Raw genomic sequence first — 23,237 nt, 5'->3', positions numbered from 1 at the left:
GATGTGAATGCTTACAATAAGAAGCTGTCTGTGGTTTGCTGCCGGACACGAGCCATGTTAAAAGCACTGCTGGAAACACTTGTCTTCCATGGGCCCTGTTTCACTGGCCTCTGCTAGATCCAAACCAAGCAACCACCCAAAGGCACAACGGGGTCATCTCAGGAGACCACAGACACCCCCTACAGACCTCTATGCCTTTCAAACCAGGGCCAGCCAGAAGCAAGAGGCTTTTTCCAACCTCTTTCTGTCAGAATCAGGTTAAGAGAAACCCCAGACCAGCCTCTTCCCAGCACTGCAGCTTTCCAAGCTAACTCCAATGAAGGGGACCCTTCTTTATCCACAGCGAACATGGCCCACAGCAGAGCAGGAGAAGATCTGGAATTAGCTACCTGGCAAACAAGTTGCACAGTTCTTGCTCTCAATAGAGAGCTGCCTCCCTCTCGCAGCCAGAAAGCACATAATTTCTTTACCTGCTAATATTCTTTGCCACTAATCCTCAGCGCGTCTGTCCAGACAAGCAGGCATTACACATTCCATTGGCAGCAGGAGGATAAATACTCAACTTGTCTGGGCTGACCCACAGCAGAGAAGGGAACCTGGCATTTCACAATGCTAGCAAGCAATGCCTGTGCTAAGAGACAGCAAGAAGAGTGGGGCCAGGCCCTGCTTCACACCCAAGCAAACGCAGCTCCTTTGCAGTTCATCATCCTGGAGAAACCCTCAAAAGGCACTTTTCCCAGCTCCGTGCACTGGCATCTGCACAAGTCAAGGAGCAGAGCAACGTGCCCCTGATCTGCCACAGCAATTAGGTTGCAAAAGGTCAAGGTTTTTAATAACTCAGCCGTGTTTGGGAGCTGCTTATTACTGCTTCGCTCCAGTCAGTTATTAGTAATGAGGAAAACACAAGCTCCTTCTCCCAGGAAACTCCAGGAGGGAGGTAGGCGCTGTGACAAAAACTCAGCCCTTAAAACTAAAGCTGGGACACCCTGTGAGAGATCCTCCCCATAGGCTGAACCACATCCAGAGGAGGAACAGATGCTGAGGAAACCCAGAATTAAGACTCTAACTTAACAAACCAGAACTGAACCCCAACCACCTCTTGACCCAAGCGCCCTCAGCAGCAGGTGATTACAGGGTGCAGCTCAGCCTGGACCTAAGGCCAGCAGCCAGCCCCATCGAGAGCAGATGGGGCTGGTTGCTTGCTTTGTGCTAAGCAGCCCCAGCAACCCTTGCAGAGGGATGACCCACCTGAGGAGGAGAGCTGGAGTTCACGTTGTCCTTGGGTGGGCTCAGGGAAGGTGCTTCTCCTTGAAAACCGCTACTGTTCTGGGGCTGACAGAGTTTCCTGAAAAACACAAGTCCAGGCTCTGCACATCCCCTGCCTGACAAAGCCAACAGATGGTGTTTGGAGTCTTCCTCCAGAGCAAAGAGCCTTTTTGTGGGCCCAGATCCTGACTGCTTGAAGATGCCATGAACACAGCTCGTTCAGGCACTCACAGCTTCGATCTCTGACAAAATCTAGGAAGGAGGAACCACTACAGAAAAATATCCATCAACACCACATGGAATTGCTTGTCTCCCTCTTGGCTTTCTGTGATGGAGGCAACACCTTGGGCTGTGTTGTGGCAGGCAGGGAAGAGTCAGATTGAGTTATTGGACATACAAGGGGATTCCTTACCGAAGAATGGAACTTGGCTTTCTGACAGTTTTACCTCTTTGCTCTTGAGCTGGTGATGGAGTGTATCAGAACAAATGAATTACAACCTTAGCAAAACAGTCCATAGAGAGATTACTGAAACCAGGCACTAACCCCAGTTAAACCTGACTTCACAAGGCCATGAAGAAAGCAAGCACAGTGGAAAGGGACCAAAAGTCCTGTTCAGGTGTTGAGAAGTAAGTTCTTCCACTCATTAGCACCATTAAACCAGCACTTGACAGGAACAGGAGCCCTCTTATAGAAGCAAGCCCCTCTGGCTCCAGGAGGGGCAGGATTCTAACAGGACCTGTTATGGTATTATTGGTCCACTGGGATTTACATTTAGGGCTTCATAATAACACTCTTAAGTTGCACCGTGCAAAACAGTGCTACTCTGGGCTGCATTTGCAATACTGACCAAACAACAGAAACCTCTTGTAGCAAAAAAGGGACAATGAGAGTCACTGTGACCATGCAGCCCCAGACCTGACTATATTTCCTTGAGCTCGAGCCTTTGGCTGTATTGCAGCAGTTTCACCACTGCTCTGCCTTCGGTCGCTTGGTTTCATTTCATCTGGAACCATCTCAACAGCCAGGGATCAACTCAAGGGAAGGCCTTGGAGACTGCGAAAACAGGAAGGGAAGCAGTGACATCCCATGAACACCACAGTGAAAGTGGCTTTGGGGATGTCGTTTGACCAGACTGAGCAACCTTGTCACATCTCCCAGCGCGTTAATGATGGGGGATTTAAAGAGAAGCGAATCGAGACCATTCCTTTCAATCCAGCAGCTCTGTAACAGCCCAGAACTGCTTCACAACGACACTGAGAGGCTGGAGAGCAGAGAGCACCAGCAGAAACTGAGCCAGTTTACCAGGAACACCGTGAGATACGTGTTTAACGTTGGCAGATGTGCTGACTGCTGCAGCCGTTGAACCAGCAAGCAGCAAGTGGACTTGAAAACCAAGAGGCCATCTAACAATTGGCTGGATCCAGGCAACCGCGGCCGCCTCCGCCAGCTACGTAAAGGCTGTGTCTGGGGCTTGTGCCCTTTCCTCTGCGTGTTTTTGATCCTGTCTTCAGCCCTACATGTTTTTTCCATTCTGGAGCCTCATTACCTGCACTGCCTGAGCGGGGCTTTGTTTGCACAGTTGAATACATCCTTTCCAAGGGCTATTTTTAGACGTGTGCATAACTGAATGCCACAATTCTAGAAAAGAAGCAGTAAACATTGCTTTTGACAGGGAGAAATTCACTTTGGTGGAAGCCATAAGGACTGCATGGCACTTAGATGCTTCCTTTTCATTCTAATTCAACATCCAGGCCATGAAATGAGTCTGATTTCTCTTCAGCACAATAAAGCTATTTAAGTGTGAGTTTCTGTTGGTTTAACAAAGTCTCATCTCCAAGACAATTGTGCTTTCAGATCATGGAAGCTGTTCAAACAGAGCATGCTCTACTTCAGCTTCACCAAAAGCACAATCAAATGAGTCTCAAAACCAAGTCAAGTCTCTATCTGCATGATAAAACCTGTACCAAGTCAGTACAAACACACTACAAACCCAGAGAGGGAAACGGAACCACTCAGAGCAGCGCTCTCCTTTAGAAAGCTGGGAGATCTGCTGTCTTTCCCTGCTGCCTGCCAGCCAAAAGCTTCCAAGCTTGCAGGCTTCCCTTAAGGAAAAATATCTGTAGAGGAAAAAAATCGTCACTTAACAGACAAATCTATCAACTCACTCTGGTAAAGGCTGCTTTCAGGAAGGAACATGAGAACAGGCATCCCTTGGACAGAGAGGGTTAGGCTGTATGGGCAGCAGGACACCCAGTATGTGTTTAGGGATGTTGTCTCTATAGAGCCACCTCTTGCTTCCTCATGCATCCCTTGCTTCAACCAAGTGTGTTGACTCCTGCCTGCTGACTGTGACACTAACAGCACGTGCAGCACAAGAAACAGGCAGCAAACCAACATCCCAGTAACACAACGGGAATGAAGCAGCAAAGTCTCCAAAGCAAATGGCTCAAGGGGGACACGAGCATCCCCTGGTAAACAGCAGCTGAGGATGGGGGATGTGGCTGCAACGTCTCTCTCCTTGCCTTAGCACCCGTGGCAGTCTGCACAGGAAGCCATGTACAAGAAGATATGGAAAAAGGAATGGAGAGCTTCAGTGGAGAGCTGAGCTGGACACATTTGCCTTAATTCATTTATCCCCAGGATTTCAAGGCACCGCTAACTTGAACTGTGATCTCTTTTGCTCCCCATCCGTGTTTTCCCCCTAGTTTTTAGTATCATGACTGAAAGGCAACCTAGGTTGAGCTGAAGAGTGCATCCACTCTGAGAGTTGAGGTTAGTCAACTTCTACAGCTACCTCCACGACAGAGAGATTTACCTGATGTTAAACCAAGTCAAACGCTCAACTTACCATCGCTCTGACTTCAGTCACCCCGATTATAGCAACTGACCTGGCCCAGAACTTTCAAGCTCCAGATGCCATTAGAGAGAAGATGGAATAATTACCGAACAAGTATCCTCTTCAGCAACTGCTGATCTCCTTCAGAGTAGCCAGGCCAGTCCTTCTGCACTTCCTTGTATACACAGTCTTTCAGTGTGAAAGTGCTGTCCTTGGCACTCAAATTTGCCACCTGAAACAAAAGGAAGGTGAAAAATGAAGCCTGTTAGGGTTTCATTTTCTCACTTGTTCTAACAAAAGAGACCAAGGGTGTCGCAACGCTGCAGCAGCTCACAGTGGCAGAGAACAAGGAGAGGTTTGATACTGCATTTGCTCATTATTTAGATGACTTTATCAAACTGTGCCTGGGCATTGCCCTCGTTTACTGGGAAGCAAGTCCTACCCTCCACAGATTATTCAGCTTGGATAGTCTGGAACAGTCCAACAGCAGTTTATGGAAATACCTGGAAACAAACAACCCCTCCTGGGAACAGGCAGTTCACTTCTCAGCCCTGCCGATAACCCGGCTGCAGCGGTCCATTAGCTGATGCAGGAACTCTTGCGGCAACAGCTTAGTTAACAATTGCCAGAGATAATCTCTCCTGAGCAAGCAGCCAAACGGGGCCAGAAAGGGACTTTCTCAAGCAGCACTGAAGCCAATGCCTTGTCGAAACAGTGCCCCGGGAGCCTGCAGATCCCACCGTGCGGTTCAGTGCACTGGGATCAGCTGCTGGGTTCCACAGAGGAGAACCTTGCCAAGGTACTGCAGGGCAAGAGCAAAACCTGGGATTACCAGTTTAGAAGGCAGGGTTTTACACTGCACCTAAATCCCACTCTGCATCGGCAGCTTCCCGACACTTTCTCCAGTTCTATCACTTGTCATTTCCCTACAAAGCCCTGCGTGGTGCCTGCATGGACTGGAAACACCGCTGGAAGCAGCAGAATGGTATTAGAATGGAAACTACTTGTTAAGAGTTATCCCACTTGGATCAGTCTTTCCACAGCTTGACTGAGAATTCAACTTCTTGCTACATGGCTGATAAATACAGCATTAGCACAAAGCAAAAGCCCCAGTGAAGCTTCCACAGTCTCAGTGAGCACTGCAGGTGCAGGGCACAGCCTTACAGTGGTGTTTCTAAAGGGGTAGGGAGGTGCCAAATGCTGTGCCGGGAGCTGGGCTATCAACTGGGAAACCTGCATTCCAAGCTCCCTGCTTCAGCCGCCCCGTTTGACAACTTGAAACTGGAAGGTGCTGTGCAGATGGGGAAGGATCAGTGCTCTCCTTCACTCGCCCCATCCAGGAGGTGGTTGTGCTATCTATGCTCTACTATCCATGCAGCAGGAAGACTGAGAAAAGCAAGGGAAGGAGTGAAAAGCCTTAAATTAACCAAAGAGGCTGTTAATTCTGCTTTTGCTTCAGGGAGGCTATGACCCAATATTCAAACTCCACGAACGGCAGAACTCACACAGCAAAGCCCTCCTGATAAGCGAAAAATAGAAAGCACTTATCAGTTTACATGACAAACACTTTGTTTTTCCTTTCAGTTCTGTCACCCTTCCAAAACCCCGAGCCAAAATCCAAGCAGCACTGGAGCTGCGTTTTAGAGATCCCAAACATGCCCAAGGGACAGCAGCAAAGCCGGGATCTTTTGCAAAAGCTCTCTGGGAATCTCTCTGGTTCCTGCTGCTGCTCGGCACGGCCCGGAGCTGGAAACTCCTCACATTCTCCCTGCACAGAGGCTGAGGGCTGCTACCTCCTTGTTTTGCTGCTGTGGGACTGTGCAAGCTCCACCCCAGGCTTCCCAAAAATAGAAACCTTGCAAAATGAGGCAAAAAGGCCAGCAGGAACACAGAGTCCTCTGAGAGATGCAGGAGCACAACGAAACCCACACCTCGACGTATTTAGACATGCAGCTTTAATGCAGCCTGTAATTTTTAGCTTATCTGTGCCTGCTGGTGGATGGGAGCCCTGGTAGCACTGAAAGGAGATTAAGTTTACGAGCACCACATTTACAGCCAGATCAGCATTGAGCCCAACAGGCTGGACTGCGGGCGCTGCCGAGCTCGTTGCCATGTGCCAGAGCATCACTGAAGGGTCATTATCAGAAACAGCAGTTCCAGTCCCAAAGCTATTTATAGCATTCAAAAGGGTGCTCAGGAGAACGCCAGCGCTGCTGGGTGAACAACAGGGGAAGGTGCAAGTTGTGCCAGCCAGAACTCCATTCTCAACGTGAGCTGCCCCGTGCCCTTGGGCAAACTGCTTTCCTTTCAGAAAGGAAAGGAGGTGAAAACCATCCAGCACAGAAGAGGGCAGCTGCAGCACTGAAATAAATCCCCACGATGTGTTTTGCACTGCAAGAGCATTAAAGGTATTTACTGCAATTCCTAAAATGGCACCTTCAACATGACTCAAAGTGTAAAGAACTGATTCAGCTTGGAGACAGCTTTCACACTTGACATACAAATAATATGCTTTGCAAGAAGCTGCATGATCTTCACACCTAACCAGTTGCACTTCTAAGCAGGAAAGGCCTGAACAATCCAAAGAACACGTAAAGCTTTGTGGAGAGGGATGTGGTTTTTCCTTCCCAGAGGAAACATTACGTGATTGAGACAAAACTTGTTCCTTTATGTCCATGTTAATCAAAAGACATATATTTATAGGTTCTAACAACCCAAACAGCCTGCAGACCCTCTGTTAGGCCATTCTCACCATGACCAACCCCAAGCGCTCCTCTTAAGCAACTGATCTGGTGCACTGACATCATACAGCTTAGTTGCAGACACCTAAACCAAGGTGTACACACAAGTACTGTACACACAATTCATGTGAGCTTCTGCTGGTCACAGCCTGCAGAGGAACACCTGCCTGCAGCTCTGAGACAGGCAGGTCATGGTCAGGCTACACAGAAGGTACCACTGTTCTGAGAAGACGTTTCCCTCTACCTAAAGGGTTGCCTTCATCAGAGTACAAACCTGTTGCAGAAGGTTGTCCAGCAAATCCTTGTCCTGCTGAGAAAGTCCATCCTTCTGCAATCTGAGAATAAGTTCAGGTTTCTTATAAGGCTTTAGTGCCAGTAAGTGCACAACCCTATCTTTGAAGGGTCTCTGAGAAATGGCGCTATTGCCTCTCTTTATTGCACTGGCAAGGTTGACTGGCGTTGGGCGCTTCCTGGAGGGAACAGCATCGGAAGCTCCTGGTGCAGGTTTACGCACCTGAACCTTTTTGCCTAAAATGAGATGAGAATAGTGAAGTGCAGCAGTCACCTTGCAAAGGCCAGTGGTCTGTCAACACGTATAGGGAGCTCATTACACCACCTGCAGTGCCAGAAGATGACAACCAAGGACAAACACAACCAGCACACTCCATCCGCTCCGATACGCTGCCGCAACAAGCATCCCCTGAGCTTCATGGTTCACGACAAGCTTGTAACAAGTAAACAGCAGCACCAAGCTCTGCAAACCTGAGTATTATTGGCCACAAGCTTATATAAAGCTCTCTTTGTTTGCCAGCTTTTCATTTATCCCAAGTGCAAGTATCCCCATGCTTAATCTAACCATTTTTTCCCTCCCAATGAGAAGAAAATTCTGCATTATTATGTAGACGAGTGGAAATCTGGAGTGGAAAGAGCAGAGCTGGTGATGGAGCGGGCTCCCTGCTGCTGAGCTCAGCACAAACGCCACTCCAGCAGATGTTTCTGCTTTTAGAACAATAGGAACTTTATGGGGCTGGGTCCACCTCCCTTCCCCCTGCCAAACACAGCCCCATGAATGGGGTCTAACACCGATACATTCAGCGTTAGCCTATTCATTAGTGCGCTGTCTGGTCTAATAGAATAACCCCTTCTACAGTGTAGTAACAACTGCTTTGCCCTCTGATACATTCACATACACGTGAGAACACAAAGATGTCTCAAGAGTTCATCTCGAGCCCTCAGAGGCAGCTTCCTCAACTCTCTCCCAAATGTGGTTCTTGGTTTCTGCCAGCATCCTGCAAGGATTCATTTTCCCCCATTCCTATTGAAAACCAGCTTAAACTAAAGCCCTTCGCCCAAGTCCCACATCACTTGGGAAAACACAAACCAAAGGGCTTTGCTATTTTGAACACAGAAACAGGTCTCAAAGCCAGGTTCCTGCTACCAAAGGTGCAACAAGCAGATTAATGAAGAAAATGTGTAGGTTCCAAGGTCTAAACCAGGGACACGCCATCAATAACCCCTTCTGGATCAAGCAAGTGACCTTCACTGGGACAAACACCCAGCATTTACGGCTGGAATTTGGGAGATTTAGGAGCACGGCAGCTCTCCACTGCTAGGAAGCACTTTTCAACTGAGTCATCTGAAGATACTGGTGATTGTGTGCAGTGTTTGTTTTACTGAACTGCAGATTGCACAACTGAGTCCCATTTCCTGCTCCCTGTTACGCACCGCACTGATGCAAGTGAGCACGACCCACCGGCGGCGGGACTGAGCTAACACAGAGGGAGAACAACAACAGTTCCCACGTTAAACATCCCTGAATTCAGAGATCAAGTGGACTTCACTGCCAGAACTGGGCCAAGATTCATCAGCTTTGCTCTGGCCAGGTCCTGAACAGCAAAAACACACTGGGACATTTCCACTCAAGGAGAGAGCCAAAATGTGCAATGAGAGGAAAAGAGAAAACTCAGTTAAGCCAGAACGTGAAATCTTAACCTATTTATGCATGTGCATATAAACAGATGCAACACACACATTTAGTGTGTATATGAGCACACACATCCCCTGCAGGCATATCAGCTACCTGTTTACACACACACACACATATATATTCACCCGTGTTAGTTCCCATCTACACTGTTCTGTTATCTCCAAGTTTCAATGTGTCATATAAATCCTTCCACATCTGAGCTGCCCGGAATGACCCCAGCGAGGTCTCAAGTGCTGAGCTCCATGTTCTGGCAATGTGAGAGCCCAGCCTGCAGGGGAACCAGCCCCTGGGGCTGGCACTGGCACACCAGGTACGTGCGCATCCCAGCAGAGACTGTCCTTGCCCAAGCTCTTCCTTCTTGGAGCAGTGCTCGCCTCCTGGCTGGAACACTGACATCTGCTCTGTGCAGCATGCACTCCACTCCACTGCTCTGTGCATGGCTGTGCCTCCATCTCAGAGCAGGAGATGGCTTAGCAAGAGGATTTCTAAATCTGAAGTTTTGCTCTGTCTCTCTGGGAAGCAATTTGTGTTGAGCATCTTCTCCCTCACGAGCCCAACAACTCCATCCACTTACTGTAATGTTCTCAGAGAGAAAGCTAAACAAAATCATCTTCTGGTCTACAGGAAATCGATGCATTTCCTTCCTGATTACTATCTGATTTCTCAGCTTTGAGCACTTGGAGGATAAAACAATGAGTCAGGGTCAGCTCTACATTTTGCAACTCACTGTTCTCATCACAGACGTGCTCTAAGAGACTGGCTACAGATCCCATGGGCTGCAGGAGAAACAGCTGGCTCAGAACACACCAGCCTGAAATTCTGCTTCCTGCTTAGTATTTATGCCCTAAATATTTGAGAAGACTGAGCTTAAGCAGGGACTTGAGCTCAAGCTTAAGTCTGTGCAGGCTCCTTCTGGAATGCACTGATACTTGCCACAGTTTTATTCCCTCCCCTAACACTCTCCTGTTGTTGTCACACTAAGATGGTTGTTTAAGGCTGCAGTGAGCAGCACTGCTTTAATCTGTTTTTCAACACAAGGGCACTGTATCTGCATCCTAGATGTCGCGTCCTACGGCCTCAAGTGCAGGCACAGCCCAGATGTGTGACAACAGTGGCACATTGCAGCTGACTTTTCTAGGAGCACAGATGCTTCTGGTGGATCAGCAGTGTGTTCTCAGCATCAGATAGGACAGATAGGAAGCAACACCAGAGAACGACATGAATGCACACAGACAACCCTCCGAGGCCACACACAAACACCACCACACACGCTCCAGGGTGAAGATGGAAGCCATGGAAGTCACAATCCAAGCAGAAGGGCACCCTAATAAATCACTTCCCATTAGGAACTACTAAAGACTTCCATGGTCATGCAAAGGTCAGCATTTGACTTCAGAAGCTGGTGAGGACACCCCAAGCCCAGGCGCTGCTTACCTACGTATCTCCCCCCAGGTTTGATGACTATAGCGCTCCGGCTGCGAGTCTCCTCTTCTGCCTGTGCCATGCTTTGCCTTGCCTTCTGGTAGGAATCGTCAGTAGCACACACAGTGATTTTATCCTGTATGCTTCCAAGGCAATCCAAATGGATATTGCCATTGCTGTAAAAGAAAGGCAATGGAAAAGACACTCCCAACACTGCAAATGGGAACATCTTTGCCATGGGTGACTAATGGAGGTTGTGTTATCTAAATACAGAAGAGGGCAGAAAGAAGCTGAGAAGTGAAGAGATTCTTCTGCGAGTGCCTCCTTACCCAAAATCCACAGAAACACATTAAAAAGACAGAACAGGTACTCAGTTTGGTTCAGGTCTGATGGGGAAAAGATTCTACAGGAGAGAAGGTAAACCCAAGGCTGGGTTTTCTCTTGATGTCCCACTCACCTAGATACATACTGCTGGATGCAGTCAAAGCTTCCCTGCGGGCTGTCCTTGCCAATATTGGAGAGATAGAATGTGAAGGTCCGCACTTCCGTAGGGCGATCCGGCCTCGGGATCGTGATGTGCTGTTTGGAAGGAGAGAAATACCGGTCACTTGGGCAGCCCACAGTACCACAGATCCAACTGTACTACTGTCACTATGCTTTTAGCCGTTTGGCAACACACTACGAGCGTGGGGACTGCTGCCCCGAGCAAGAAGCTACAAGGATTCAATTTTGCAAAACCCTATGCCCATAAAAGAAAGGGTAAGGGGTAGACAGATGTAGAGAACAGCTAAAAAGACTGCTCTGTCTGGAAGGGAACAGAGACCCAAGCTGGCAGCTTGCTGCTTTTCAAAGTGGAGCCCACAGTAACCTTGCTCTAAGAATGTGACCTAATTCTATTGATTCTGGCTCAAAACAGACTCGCTACCAGTGTTTATATTCAACTTCAAGCACTTGAGGCTTGCTCCTTTCGAATGAGTGATGCAGCACACACCAGGTGACCAGGTAACATGCTCATTCTAATTCCATCATGAGAGCTCCTGGCTCCCAGCAGAGCGTGCCACTGCTGCCGCATTCAATAGTTCATCAAGCAGTAAGTGTGCTCCACAGACACTGCGCTGCTGCTCATTCCTTGTTCCAAAGGGAAGCAAACTGTTTCTCTCTGCACTCGAGAGAGCCAACAGCAATCTCAGCAGCCGAGCTCTGCTATCACATCAATACTGGATAATGAAGATGGCTTCCAGAAAACGAGGCAGAAAGAACATCAGCTTCAACCTATTTTAGGCTCTGCTCTACCACACACATTTATATTTACCCAGATGGCCACATATATGCACAAAATATATACGCCTAGCAAACCAACCCGTGGCATCCCCATATGACTGTGATCCATAAAAGAAGACTACTGGTGCAGAAGGGCTTCTAGGTGGTTTCCTTATGCCCTCAGCTGCCTGCAGCAGCCTGGAAGCCCAGAGCATCCGAGTCACTTGGCTAAACCACAGCGATGCTTTCAGAAACGTCAAGAAGCGCTTGTGTGACCTGCGCTGAGCCGAGCCCTTTTCCACGTCCCCTCCCTGCAGACCAGCCTCAAACCAGACTTCCCATGGAGACAGGAGCAGAAATTATCCCCCACGCAGGCCCAAAATACTCGGAGCAGATTTGGTGGCCATCAGGGAAGGACTCGGAGCCCTGTTATCAACGCGGCCAAACGCGCGCCACAGCCTCGAGCCCTTAATCTGTCCCTGCACCCTCTGCCCCCACCCAGCCACGACAAGCAAGATGCTCTTGTGCTTTAGGGAACATGTGGCAGGGCAGAGGGATGTGAAGAGCAGATTGTGGGGCTTTCACAGCCAGCACCATTCACCCAGTGGTTAACTGAGAAGGTGAATTCATCCTGCTTCGAGGGAGTTGTGATCACACCAGGGGTTTGCCAAATAAAACCTGGAGGATGCAACCAAATCATATATTCACATAAAGTAACTGCCCTCTGGTTCCTGATTTACTGCTGTGAAAAGCAGCTGCTCCCAGAGCCCTGATTTAGGCATTTCTGTGGAGTTTCTGCAGCTTCTTCAAGGGATGTAAAATAAGACAGAAGTGAGAGCATCACAGAACGGTTTGGGTTGGAAGGGACCTTAAAGCTCCTCCAGCTCCAGCCCCTGCCACGGGCAGGGACCCCTTCCCCTCGAGCAGCTTGCTCCAAGCCCCTGTGTCCAACCTGGCCTTGAGCACTGCCAGGGATGGGGCAGCCACAGCTTCTCTGGGCACCCTGTGCCAGCGCCTCAGCACCCTCACAGGGAAGAGCTTCTGCCTAAGAGCTCATCTCAGTCTCCCCCCCCGTCAGCCACGTCAGTGTTAACGCTGCTCGCTGCAGTACTGGAAAGCCTCCTGTGTGCAAACTGGCCGTTATCTAGGAATTATTTTTAGCTGAAACAGAAGGTTTCTCAAGCCACCAAAGCAGCGTGGTAACTGCTTTCAGGGAGCCCTAATTCTGGTGCAGAGCATTACACCAGTAACCATAGACACTTAAAAATAGCTCCGTACAGATGTGACTTCTGGTTTTCTTCTCTCAAGCAATATTCATCTGTGCACAGCTCATTCTGAAGGGCAATTTCCCCTTCCTCTATCCATACCAGCACAAGTTCACCCCACAAAATGGGGGAAAATGTCAGATTTTCCAATCACGTCACGTTAAGGTGTTTTGTTCTTAGCTCCTATTTAAGAGCTGCATGAACACACATGTATTTGGAACCTGAAGGTTTTTTTTAGCCACAGTTCAGTTCTTTCCCTTCTCTCTCCATCTCAGCTCCCCTCTCCCAATAAGCACCTGCAAATTTGACCCAACCCAAGCTCGAATTCAGCAAGTGCTTTACTGAAACACAAGCACCTCTAGCCTTTCTTGCATGGTCACAAGCACCATCTACCACTGCTGGTAACGCTTGGGTGCCTCAACTCTTACGTTCTCATTTGCATGCATGTTGAGACGAGCCAAATGCTCCAGACTGCATTAAACTGAATAGAACTATCCAAGAAAACCCAGCCCACGATGACACACGAACAAGCAGGTGCTGCTCTTAAGGCCTATCCGGCGAGTCCCACTTGAGCAGCTCAAAGCAGAGCAACACTTTGCTAATTACAACCCCATTCCTACTGTTGAAATGCTGATTGTTGCACAGATTATTGTGCTCAATGGAAGTCATGAATGAGACCAGCAGTGAAGAAATGATCCCAAGGCACAGCTCATTCACCGTCCCCAGCTGAGAAACTCCCGCCAGCCTTCACCCAGACCAGGATCCATGCAGGAGACCAGGATGCAAGCACTGAAACAGCTTTTTTGGGGGGGTAGAGCCACCGACGTGCTCCTCTGGCCAAGCTGCCAAACTCCCTGACCTGCTGTTTTGTTCCCAAGCAATTCCTTTCCCTGGTTAACTGAGTATTAAGCTGTGTCTTAGAAGCTGAGAGCATCCTCGACAGCGTTCCTCAGACAAGCACTGGGAACAGGTAAAAAAAGACATGGACACAGTAATTTAAAGGCTTCTAGAGAATTCAATTAAGCAGGAGTTTGCTTTAAACTCTGATTTTATGTCCTGCCTCCCCTAATCATGAAGTGCTTTAAGTTTTCCCTCCTTGCAAGGGGCATATTTACACAGAATAGTCCCACTACTGAAATCTCCTATCACTGGCCACTGCTTGAAGTCACACGCTGCCATTTGTGCTACACACAAAACCTACCACCCCCCAGAATTAATGGGAAATATCCACAGCAATATTTCTTAGGAAGCAAAGCAGGAAGGCAACAAATCGGGGAATTAAGGTAGAGCAGAAGCAAGTGTATTCCAAAACCAAGCAACTAAACAAATGTCTTTCAATATCATCATCTGCATCCGAGACCTTGCTAGATCCCTGACATTACCTTTCCAGTCCCATTGCTGGGGGCTCACTGGAGAGCATGTAAATCCCCAGTGCTAATTCCTCAAAGCAGGGCACAATCCTGACTGATGCGAGCACCACACTTCAACCCAGATGGTTTTGAGCTGCAGCTTTTTGTCATACCCATTAAATTAACACTAACAGGACAAAGATCTCTTTCTGTCTGTCCCTGTTGAGCTGGAGCTCACTTTCCTCAAAGCTCTACCTTTGCCCTTTACTCAACAGTGCAATTAATGAAAGAGCTGAGGATGAGGCAAGCAGAGGTCAGCTTCAGCTGCCAGCATCCTCCTTCACCCCTGATGCTCTGTAAATGGCACATGGGATGTTCCCCCTGGACTGGAACCACCAGTGACCAGAACAAGTTTCTCTGGCAGTGAAGGGCTCAAATACAATTCAGTGCATTTAATAGATTTGGATTTTGTTTGCTTTGTTTTTAATAAAGTAACTGCATCATTTCAAAATGTTTTTCATTCTCCTGAGGAACAGCATCATTTTAAACAGGGTTTCTTTGGGTTAACCTGAACCCCTGGATCTCAGCTCTGTGTGAACCCCACTGCGCGGGGCGCGCCGGGGCTGAGGCACGGCAGCGTTTTAAGCTGTTCTGATTCATTCCCCTACATTTCCTTCCAGGAGGAAGATTAAGCAAGAGAAGAGGCATTTCTCGAACTGAAGCAGTTTGACAGGAAGAGTTGGATGCAGATCCTCACAAAGTGCTCTACAAAGGGAAAGGGAAGCATTTGCAGCCTTTGCAGCTGCTTCATTACAGGCAGAGCTGTTTGCTCATCTAATAACAACAAATCACACAGCCTTAAAGGTTTCCCTTGTCACTCGCTTCTCATTTTGCCCAAGTGCAGTTGCAGATTTTAATCTAAGCTTTCCTGCTGAGCTCTCTGGGAAGTTTCATTGTCAACAAAGTAAAAGAAACCTGGAAACTGCTCCTTGCTTTATTTCCCAGGACAAGAAAGTTTGGATTTTTCTTCTTAACTTACAATAACAATCATGTCTTTCCTGCAAGGTTTTGTTAGAATGCAAAGTACTATTAGTGAGACCAATACCCCAAGGTAAAATATGGGCAAGGACAAATGTGCTAGACTTTAGTGCTTACTTAATTCAAGCCTTCCTGAAAGGTTTATTGCACCACTATAATAAATTCAGGAGTTATTTACAGCTGAGTTCAGATTCCTTAGAACAAAACAATCACCTTCTTTACCCCAGACTGGTCTGGGTTGGAAGGGACCTTAAAGTTCCTCCAGCTCCAACCCCTGCCATGGGCAGGGACCCCTTCCACTGGAGCAGCTTGCTGCAAGCCCCTGTGTCCAACCTGGCCTTGAACACTGCCAGGGATGGGGCAGCCACAGCTTCTCTGGGCACCCTGTGCCAGTGCCTCAGCACCCTCACAGGGAAGAGCTTGTGCCTAAGAGCTCATCTCAGTCTCCCCTCTGGCAGGTTAAAGCCATTCCCCCTGGCCTGTCCTTGCAGGCCCTTGTCCAAAGCCCCTCTCCAGGTTTCTCATGCAGAGCACTAAAGGTAGACATGCACCTTTTGTAGCTAAAAGGTGTATAAATGACATTTTAAAGTTCACTAAGGAGTTGTGTTACTTTACCAGTTAAATCTCAGCATTGTCACTGACTGGCATGACGCTTTCAAGTATAAATAATCTCAGAGGAGTTCAATCATTGGCACAGAAGTTAGAGAAGTAAAACTCCTCAATATACAATACTTGTGGTACTCACAGACATGGCATGGGTGGTTAGATGTATGTACTGCAATAAAGCTTCACTCAGAGTAGCCTCCAAGCACTGCTGGCAGTAACTGGTACCCATGAAGTCTTGCACTAGCAGGCATGGCCTTTCCTCTGCACAATGGGGTTTCCATGGATTGCTGCACCCATCACAGTGCTGCCACCAGCAAACTCTCCTTACTCTTACCCAACAGCATGGCCTTATAGAACCAGAATTCCACCACCAGCAATGCAGGTGCTGCTGCTGTGATGGATGTAGCAAGGTGAGAAAACAACTTCACATCTCTCCCTCTCAGAAAGCAGAGCATTGCTCTGTGAACAGGGCCAGGGCAGACACACAGAACACACACCTTACTTGGATTAATGGTGAAGAACTTTCCAAGCAACCCACACACGAACTTACCCCTTGGCTTCCTTGAAACTGGATTACTGGTTTTGATGTCACAGCATCCTATAAAAACAAGTGGGAAAAAAAAGAAGACATTACCTTAGAGAAAGTTAAAGCTCCAACATCCGCTGCCAAAACCCACTCACTGCAGTTGTCACCTGCGCTTTTTACTTGCCTGTTTTTAATGGAAAAAGCTTTGGGGAAGTATATTCCAAGCAAAAAAAAACATATACCAAAAAATGCTGAAATAGTGAATTGGACCTAGAAAAAAGGACAAACCTGTAACATCCCCAATGGTCCCTCCTGTCAGCTCTGAGATGACACCTGATGGGCAACACCAAGTTCCCTTCTGCTCCACCTTTCCGGCAGGGAGCAGCTCAGCTGTGTAAGCTGCAAGTTAAACAGTGGATATTTGAGGGGAAATCTGTTCCAGCTGTAGGGCCGAGGAGCCTTTCAGCATGTTTTTTTTCCAGCAGAAAGCTGGCAGTCCATTGCAAAAGCAAACTGCAGCTTCATTGCAAAATCCTGCTGCTCCCTTGCCCATTTCAACCGTCAGCCTCTCCCTCCATCCTCACAGACTCCTGCAAGCTCCAAACCCCCTCGAATCCACTAAGCTTTTACTTCTTGTATTCCAGGTGGATTGTGGCTGCGTTGGGTTTATTTCCTAAAGTCACATAAACCATTCCAAGGCACGCTAAGAGACACCCTCCTGCAGCACAAGGAAATGCTCCACCGGGTGGGAAAACTGAGCATGGATCCCACTGGGAAGCCTCCCAAAGGGCCAGAAGAATTGATGAGTAGGTTGAAACGTCGTTGAGAAGTGACTGTGTTGCCACATCTATAGGAGAGACTTTTCAATAGGGAAAAACACCAAGAAGGGCTGAGGAGACAAAGTCCATTGTCCTTTTCCTATTGTATATCCTGACATGAGAAAGCATCACACCAGCTCCCATAGGATTACAGAAACACATTTGGCAGCCCAAGAGTTAATGGCTTGCAAGCCCATTGAGTTTATCATCTCTCATAAAACCCCTTTCAAGGATCTAAGCCACGACACGCTGACATGAACAAAGAAAGAAATACATTTCCTAGCAGGAAAACATCCGTGGAGCCCAGATGAGTAAGCTCATACCGAGACACAGGCTTCAGAGCCTTTTCAGAGCCCATCCAATGCGATTTAACAGCTCTGCCTCACACCCTAAATAGTTACTAGATATTTATGGCAGTGAGTAAAGCAAGAATATGCTTGAAGGCGACAGCACCCGCTCTGTGCTGTACAGCGAGTTTTATAGACCCGAAACAACCTTTATAAAGAAACAATAAACAACATCTTGCTCTTCGTACAGAGATGCCTGGATTCCTGGAGTGCCACGACACCGCATACCACAGCGCGCTGTTCAGAGCCAGCGCTGCGCTCACGGTGTCAGCGCGCGCTGCGCGGCGCGGCCAGCAATCCACATGAACATACCGGAGCAAAGAGGCATTTGAAACAGCGAAAGAATGGGGATTTGGAAGAGGAAAACTCCACAAAACTCCACGGGGATCTTGTCCAGCTCATTACAGATCTGGGAGGTGCTGCAGTTCCAGCTGGGAAATGACTTCAGCACAATAAGAGGGTAACACAGAGCACAGCAAGGGGAGTAGCGAGGTGATAACAGCACACAAGTACAGGCTTTAGCCACAGAACCCGTCAATTCCCTGATCACAGACAGAATGGCTCAAAGGTAAATGTGCAAGCTCCAACTTTAACGTGGATTCAGTGGCAAACTTGAGCTTTATCTCCTTGAACCTTCAAAACATTCCTAGGCTCCTGAGCTATCAGTGCCTGGGGACCGCTGGAATTGGTGACCTGCTCCATAGGAACAGCATCACTCCCACCACGATCCACAGAAGGGATCCCAGGGAATAGCTGGATGCTGGAGAGTTGTTGCACTGTCTGAATTTCCACTTTTAGGGAGAGGAGAGGAAGGCTCTTGGCTCCTCGGCAACACCACCTTGTACCTGCACAGGCATTGCTTCCCTTCTGCTCATGCCTGATGCCTTGGCTACCGGTTGGTTGACAGTGCTGATGGAAGAGGAAACATGCAAGACCCAAACCCAATTCAGGATGTGATTTGATGAACAAGGGTTCAGTGCATCTTTGGTAAATCAAGGCTGCTGCTGAAACCTCTCCCCTGCGTTCAACTAAGGCAGATCTGAGCAGCGGGGCCACCTGCACAGCCCCACCAGCCTCCAGCTAACACATCCCAGCTCTATTCCTCCACGAGACTCTCTGTATTGAAGAACAGCTCCTGGGAGCAGCTGAGGATAAAAACAAACCGAACAGTTCAAGTGTTCTGAACAAGCTGCTGGCAGGGCAGCAGGCACCAGATGTTCACCTCTGTGCTTAACACACTCATCCATCACAGTGACAGTGATGCTGGAGAGGTCCAAGCAGCGTGGGACCGGAGATATGCCACTGCCATGCAGGAATAAAGAACTCTGCAGTGCTGTGCATACCAGGAGCAAGCAAAGCCCCTCTGAACACACCTGATACACACAGGTTATCCCTGCTGGGTGCTCGCTACCACCTCCTGACGCAGGACTGAGGGGCTGGCAAATCCCTGCCAGGACTCTGCCACCTCCTGCAGTGGATCTGCAAGAAAAGAGCATCGAGGCTTCCGCCCACCTCACTGCAAGAGAGCATGAACAGACTGGGGAGCCCTTCCTGCACTGCCACTGCTCCAAAGCTCCACAGGAGTAACTGCCAAAGGCACATCCACACCGCAGATGTGCGGCTGCACTCGTGTGGAGATCTACCTAAAAGTCAATTGCCAGCCTCAGCAACATTACCTGCCCCTCAGACAGGGCCTGAATAGACTCTGGTTATGTCCAGTGATAACCCAGCACTCTTCTCCATAAAACTTCATTTATGTGCTCTCTGGAAGGAGCATTTCCCTGCTTCTGTGCCCAGTTCAGTGCCTGCCCCAGCTCCTGCTGGACTCTTTGGGCACACGAGCCTTCACACAAAGCTCTGGCTCTGGGATGCCAACTGGAATCAAAGTGCACAGACCCAGCTCCAGATACCGTAACGTTACTGCAGAAGTCATGAGATCAAACCAAAAAGCCACTCATGCCCACAGCTCCCACAAACCCATTTGGCTTTTATTAGCATAGTGTTACGCTCATCAGCCTGGAGCTTTCCATGCTAGAGGGGAGCATGTAACCTTTGCTATGGGCTCCAAGAGGTGGTGGCAATGCACAAACAGCTCCTCACGCTGAAATACTCCACATGTGGCACATGGAAGCCTGAGTAAAGAGCAGGAGAAACAAGAAAGTGTTGACAAAACACCCAAGAATTGAACGGATTTCATTAGTTTTGCATTATTGGGTATGAGCAAAGCTGACCTGAGGTTTTAAAAACCTATAGTGGAAAAGCTGGATGGGATCCCTCTGCAGAGGAGCAGGAATGCCATTTGAAATCCTGAGGTCAAGTAAGCAGTTGGAAACGTCCCCGTTTCTTCAGGGAAACACAGAGCATTCAGGAAAATGTTGTTTCGAGAAGCCCTGTTCTGCATTTACTGGAATTTATACTGGAGGCAGTGTCCTATGGAAAATATTTGTCTATACATAGGCTTTGCCTGGGGTTTTGACTGGTGTATTTGCCTGTTTTCTTGACTGCTAAAGAGTCCAAACGTGGAGCAGAGCAAATGAAAGCTTCCCCTTATTTCTGTGGGAACAAGGGAATGATTTCCAGAATGTAACACTTAAAATTAGTAGCAAGAATTCCAATAAATATACATAGAAACCATCAAATCCTGCTGCCCCCCCCCCCCTCCCCGGCACGAGCAGGGCACTTTGGACACTCACGTGCAGTCCCAGCTGGGTAAAGCTGCTGCAGCTCAGAAACCAGATGCAAAACTGAGGACAAACAGAACTCATTTCAAATCCATACATCTCAGACTTGCCCAAACCCAAAGTTCCTCTTTACGGCTTTGGTTATGACTGGTTCATGTTTCTGGTGCCCACGCAGTGGGGTCCAAATGCAGGCAAACTCCCTCCCCTGCTTCCTCCAGCTTCTCAGCACAACTGGGCAAAGGCTGACAAGGAAAGGGTTAGATCCCAATCCGGGAGGATGCTTGGTTTGAGCAGACCTGGCTGCAGACCTGAGCAGAGCTTCAGGGTTTCATTTAGTTTTAAATACACCACCTACATCCTGCAACGTCCAACAGAGCAAACCCAAAGCAAGTATATCCAGTGTGTCGTTGTGACAGGCACGCAAGAGACGCCTCCGAGTCCCAAAGTTCATTAGTAGCAAGATATATAAACCCCAGGGGAAACAAATACCTTTGAATATAGCCACAACTTCCAGGGCCTGTGTGTGAAGCTTCCTGGCAGTCATTAGCCAAAGCTGGCCCAGGAGAGAAGCACTGCGCATTAGGTAGAGACAAAAAGACTTCTCCCAAGACATTCCACTCTTTCAAGGCCTGCATTTGCCTCCCACCAGAAACACAGCAGTAAGAAGCCTCCTGCATATTCTTTTTTTGTGTCACATCTATTACTTATGGAATCAAACCACCGTCTGCCTGCAACACAACTTCCATCTGCAACTGAAGGCCTCCCAACGAGCTCTTTTGACGCTGAGGACACAGACTGAGATGGAGCGAGCCTGCTGAGACCTGACAATTACAGTTTTGCCATTCAAACAGAACACTGTCGGGGAGGGAGCCTTGGAAAGGCCACGTAAATCCACAGCTACTGAAGCAAAGTAGCTTTCGACTCAAGAGAGGTGCCAGCAGCCACAGGGACAAGGGGCAGGAACGTCTGCTCCTCAGTCGACATCACCCTGGTTGTGACTTCCATGAGCAAAGAACAAAACCACCTCTTTCTGAACCCACCACTCTTCTACCCCATTTCCCCTCCTCAGCATTGAAAACAAGCATTTATGTGGGGCAGAAGCACAAATCGTTCTTTAGAAGGTGCTTTTGATGAAGGTTTAGGAGCTGGAGACTTCCCAATGACTCTGGGAACTGGCTTATCGCTTTCCTAATACACATTAATGGCTGCAGATTGTCACTGCAGCATTAAAGCACCTACAACTCCCAGGCAGAACACAGAGCAAGCAGCAATAAAATGCTCAAGAGCTCTTAATGTCAGCCAGAAAGGCCAAGCTGTGCATTTGAAAGTGTTTAATTGCTAAGCTGCAAAATACACATTGGCTTCCCTGGTGCTAACTGCATCATAGGAAGCGCCTACTCCAGCACAAAAGCAGCTTCCTCGGGAGTTCACCTTTCCAGGCTCAAAATGCAGCAATTCCTGATAAAACAGGAAAGAAGTGTTATTAAAAACATCAGCTAAACCCCCCAAAACCTCCTGTCATTACTGAAAGTGTGGCTGAGTTACAGGACTTCAGCATTCACAGGAAGCAGTGTGAGCACAGCATCATAACAGCATCCGAGCATCAAAGATACTGTCCCACTTGTGACACCCTGGGTGGAAACACGGAGTAAGACACACGAGTAAGTTAAAGAAATGGAACAACCCCCCCAAAACACAAGTGTAGAATAATCAGAACGCTTTGTGCCCGCGATGTAAAGCGGAGCCTCGGCCCCAGCATGGCCAACAGCTTGTATCAGCAAAGCAGAAAGCAATTAAAGTCCCCTGTCATCAAGATGCCACCCCACAGGCCCGAGAGCTGAGCTGGCCATGGAGCCCGTTCTCTCACACATGCCTGGACCTCCTGAGCTCAAAAGAGCCTCCTGAGTAAAACCCAATGTATCTATCAATCGGTTTCTTCGCTGTAGGATTCATTTGGAAACTTTAAACTGCAAGAACAGAGCCCCAGGCAGCGACACAGGGCAGGGAGGAACCCTACCTGCCCAGCACTGTGAGACACAGGCCAGGGAGCTTTCTGTAAAGAACTAGGGGACAGGAGAGAGAAATAGCACCTATGGGAGCAAGCTGGCTCCCCAGCACTCAAGGGAGCAGAGGCTGACCTGAGGGTTGGGCACAAACCACCCAGCTCCTCAAACCCATCCTTCTCCTTCCCTTGTCCCAGGTAGGAAGCTCCCTCCACAGCACTGAACAACCCACGCAGAGCTCACCCCCATCGTGTCTGACACCAAGGGCAGCTGAAGTTTTATGCTCCAGCCCAGTGAAATCTGCTTGTTTCATCTTGGTAACATCAAGTCCAACTTCCCGGCCGTGCTTCAAAGGACTCTTTGCTTCCCAGCGCAGAACTAAAGGATGGGGGTTTGCTGATCCTGGCTTTGCAAAAAGAAACCTTTAAGCCTCCAAAGCACAGGTACCTCTGACACAAAGCACGCTGCTCTGATCCCCCCTAGCACCAGACCACCCGTCCCATGAAGGTGGCTCTGGGGAAGGAGCTCCTGCTCACTGCATAGGCTGAAAACTCCCAGGACAAACCACACGCTGCTCCCATCATCAGGCCAAGGTGTTTGGCCAGCACGAGGCACAGTAGTTTTCCACTGGGAAGGGAAGCCACACAGATGCCTTTTAGGCAAAGCCTTTCAGGAAGAAAATTAAAGGGATGCTCAATTCCTTGGAGGAATAATTAAGGTACTGTGACTTGGTACAGAGTCGCTGTAGAGCAGGAGACCTTGGCTGGCCATAGGAGAACCTGGCTACAGCAGAGCAGCACCAACTCCTCCCCAGGAGCAGGAACCACCAAAAGACTTCTTGCAATCCCTGTATCTCCATGGCAATACAAACGCAGTAATGGAGTAACTCCCTCTCCTGAGCACCAAGATGGATACAGAATTGATCTGTGGTAAGTATGAACACACACACATGATCAGAAATGGCCACAAATGATGTTGCAAGGATGCAATGGTCTGCCCCCAAAGAAAATACAGCCTTTGCTTTTGTAGACAACAAACCTGGGACTTCAGAGGACACGGAAGAGTTATATCTACCTGTCGGCAGCAAAGGG

The 23,237-nt window shown here is 48.6% G+C and overlaps 1 protein-coding gene across 1 annotated transcript in view; it reads right to left on the bottom strand.

The window, feature by feature from the left end:
* Positions 1-23,237, bottom strand: part of ELL (elongation factor for RNA polymerase II) — a 47,409-nt gene that overhangs the window by 9,569 nt on the left and 14,603 nt on the right. The window contains exons 2-7 of the mRNA XM_061474693.1: positions 16,322-16,369; positions 10,711-10,832; positions 10,266-10,429; positions 7,119-7,372; positions 4,211-4,335; positions 1,249-1,345 (exon numbers count right to left, since the gene is read on the bottom strand). Of these exons, the coding sequence (XP_061330677.1) occupies positions 1,249-1,345; positions 4,211-4,335; positions 7,119-7,372; positions 10,266-10,429; positions 10,711-10,832; positions 16,322-16,369 (810 nt within the window). The remainder of the gene's footprint in view (positions 1-1,248; positions 1,346-4,210; positions 4,336-7,118; positions 7,373-10,265; positions 10,430-10,710; positions 10,833-16,321; positions 16,370-23,237) is intronic.

This window comes from Pezoporus flaviventris, unplaced genomic scaffold (assembly GCF_033815535.1).
Source record: "Pezoporus flaviventris isolate CSIRO_AGI_PZ_B2104156 unplaced genomic scaffold, CSIRO_AGI_Pfla_v1 ptg000080l, whole genome shotgun sequence".
Lineage (NCBI taxonomy): Eukaryota > Metazoa > Chordata > Aves > Psittaciformes > Psittacidae > Pezoporus > Pezoporus flaviventris.
The sequence above is the reverse complement of the archived record's forward strand: the minus strand, read 5'-3'. Positions and strand labels throughout refer to the sequence as shown.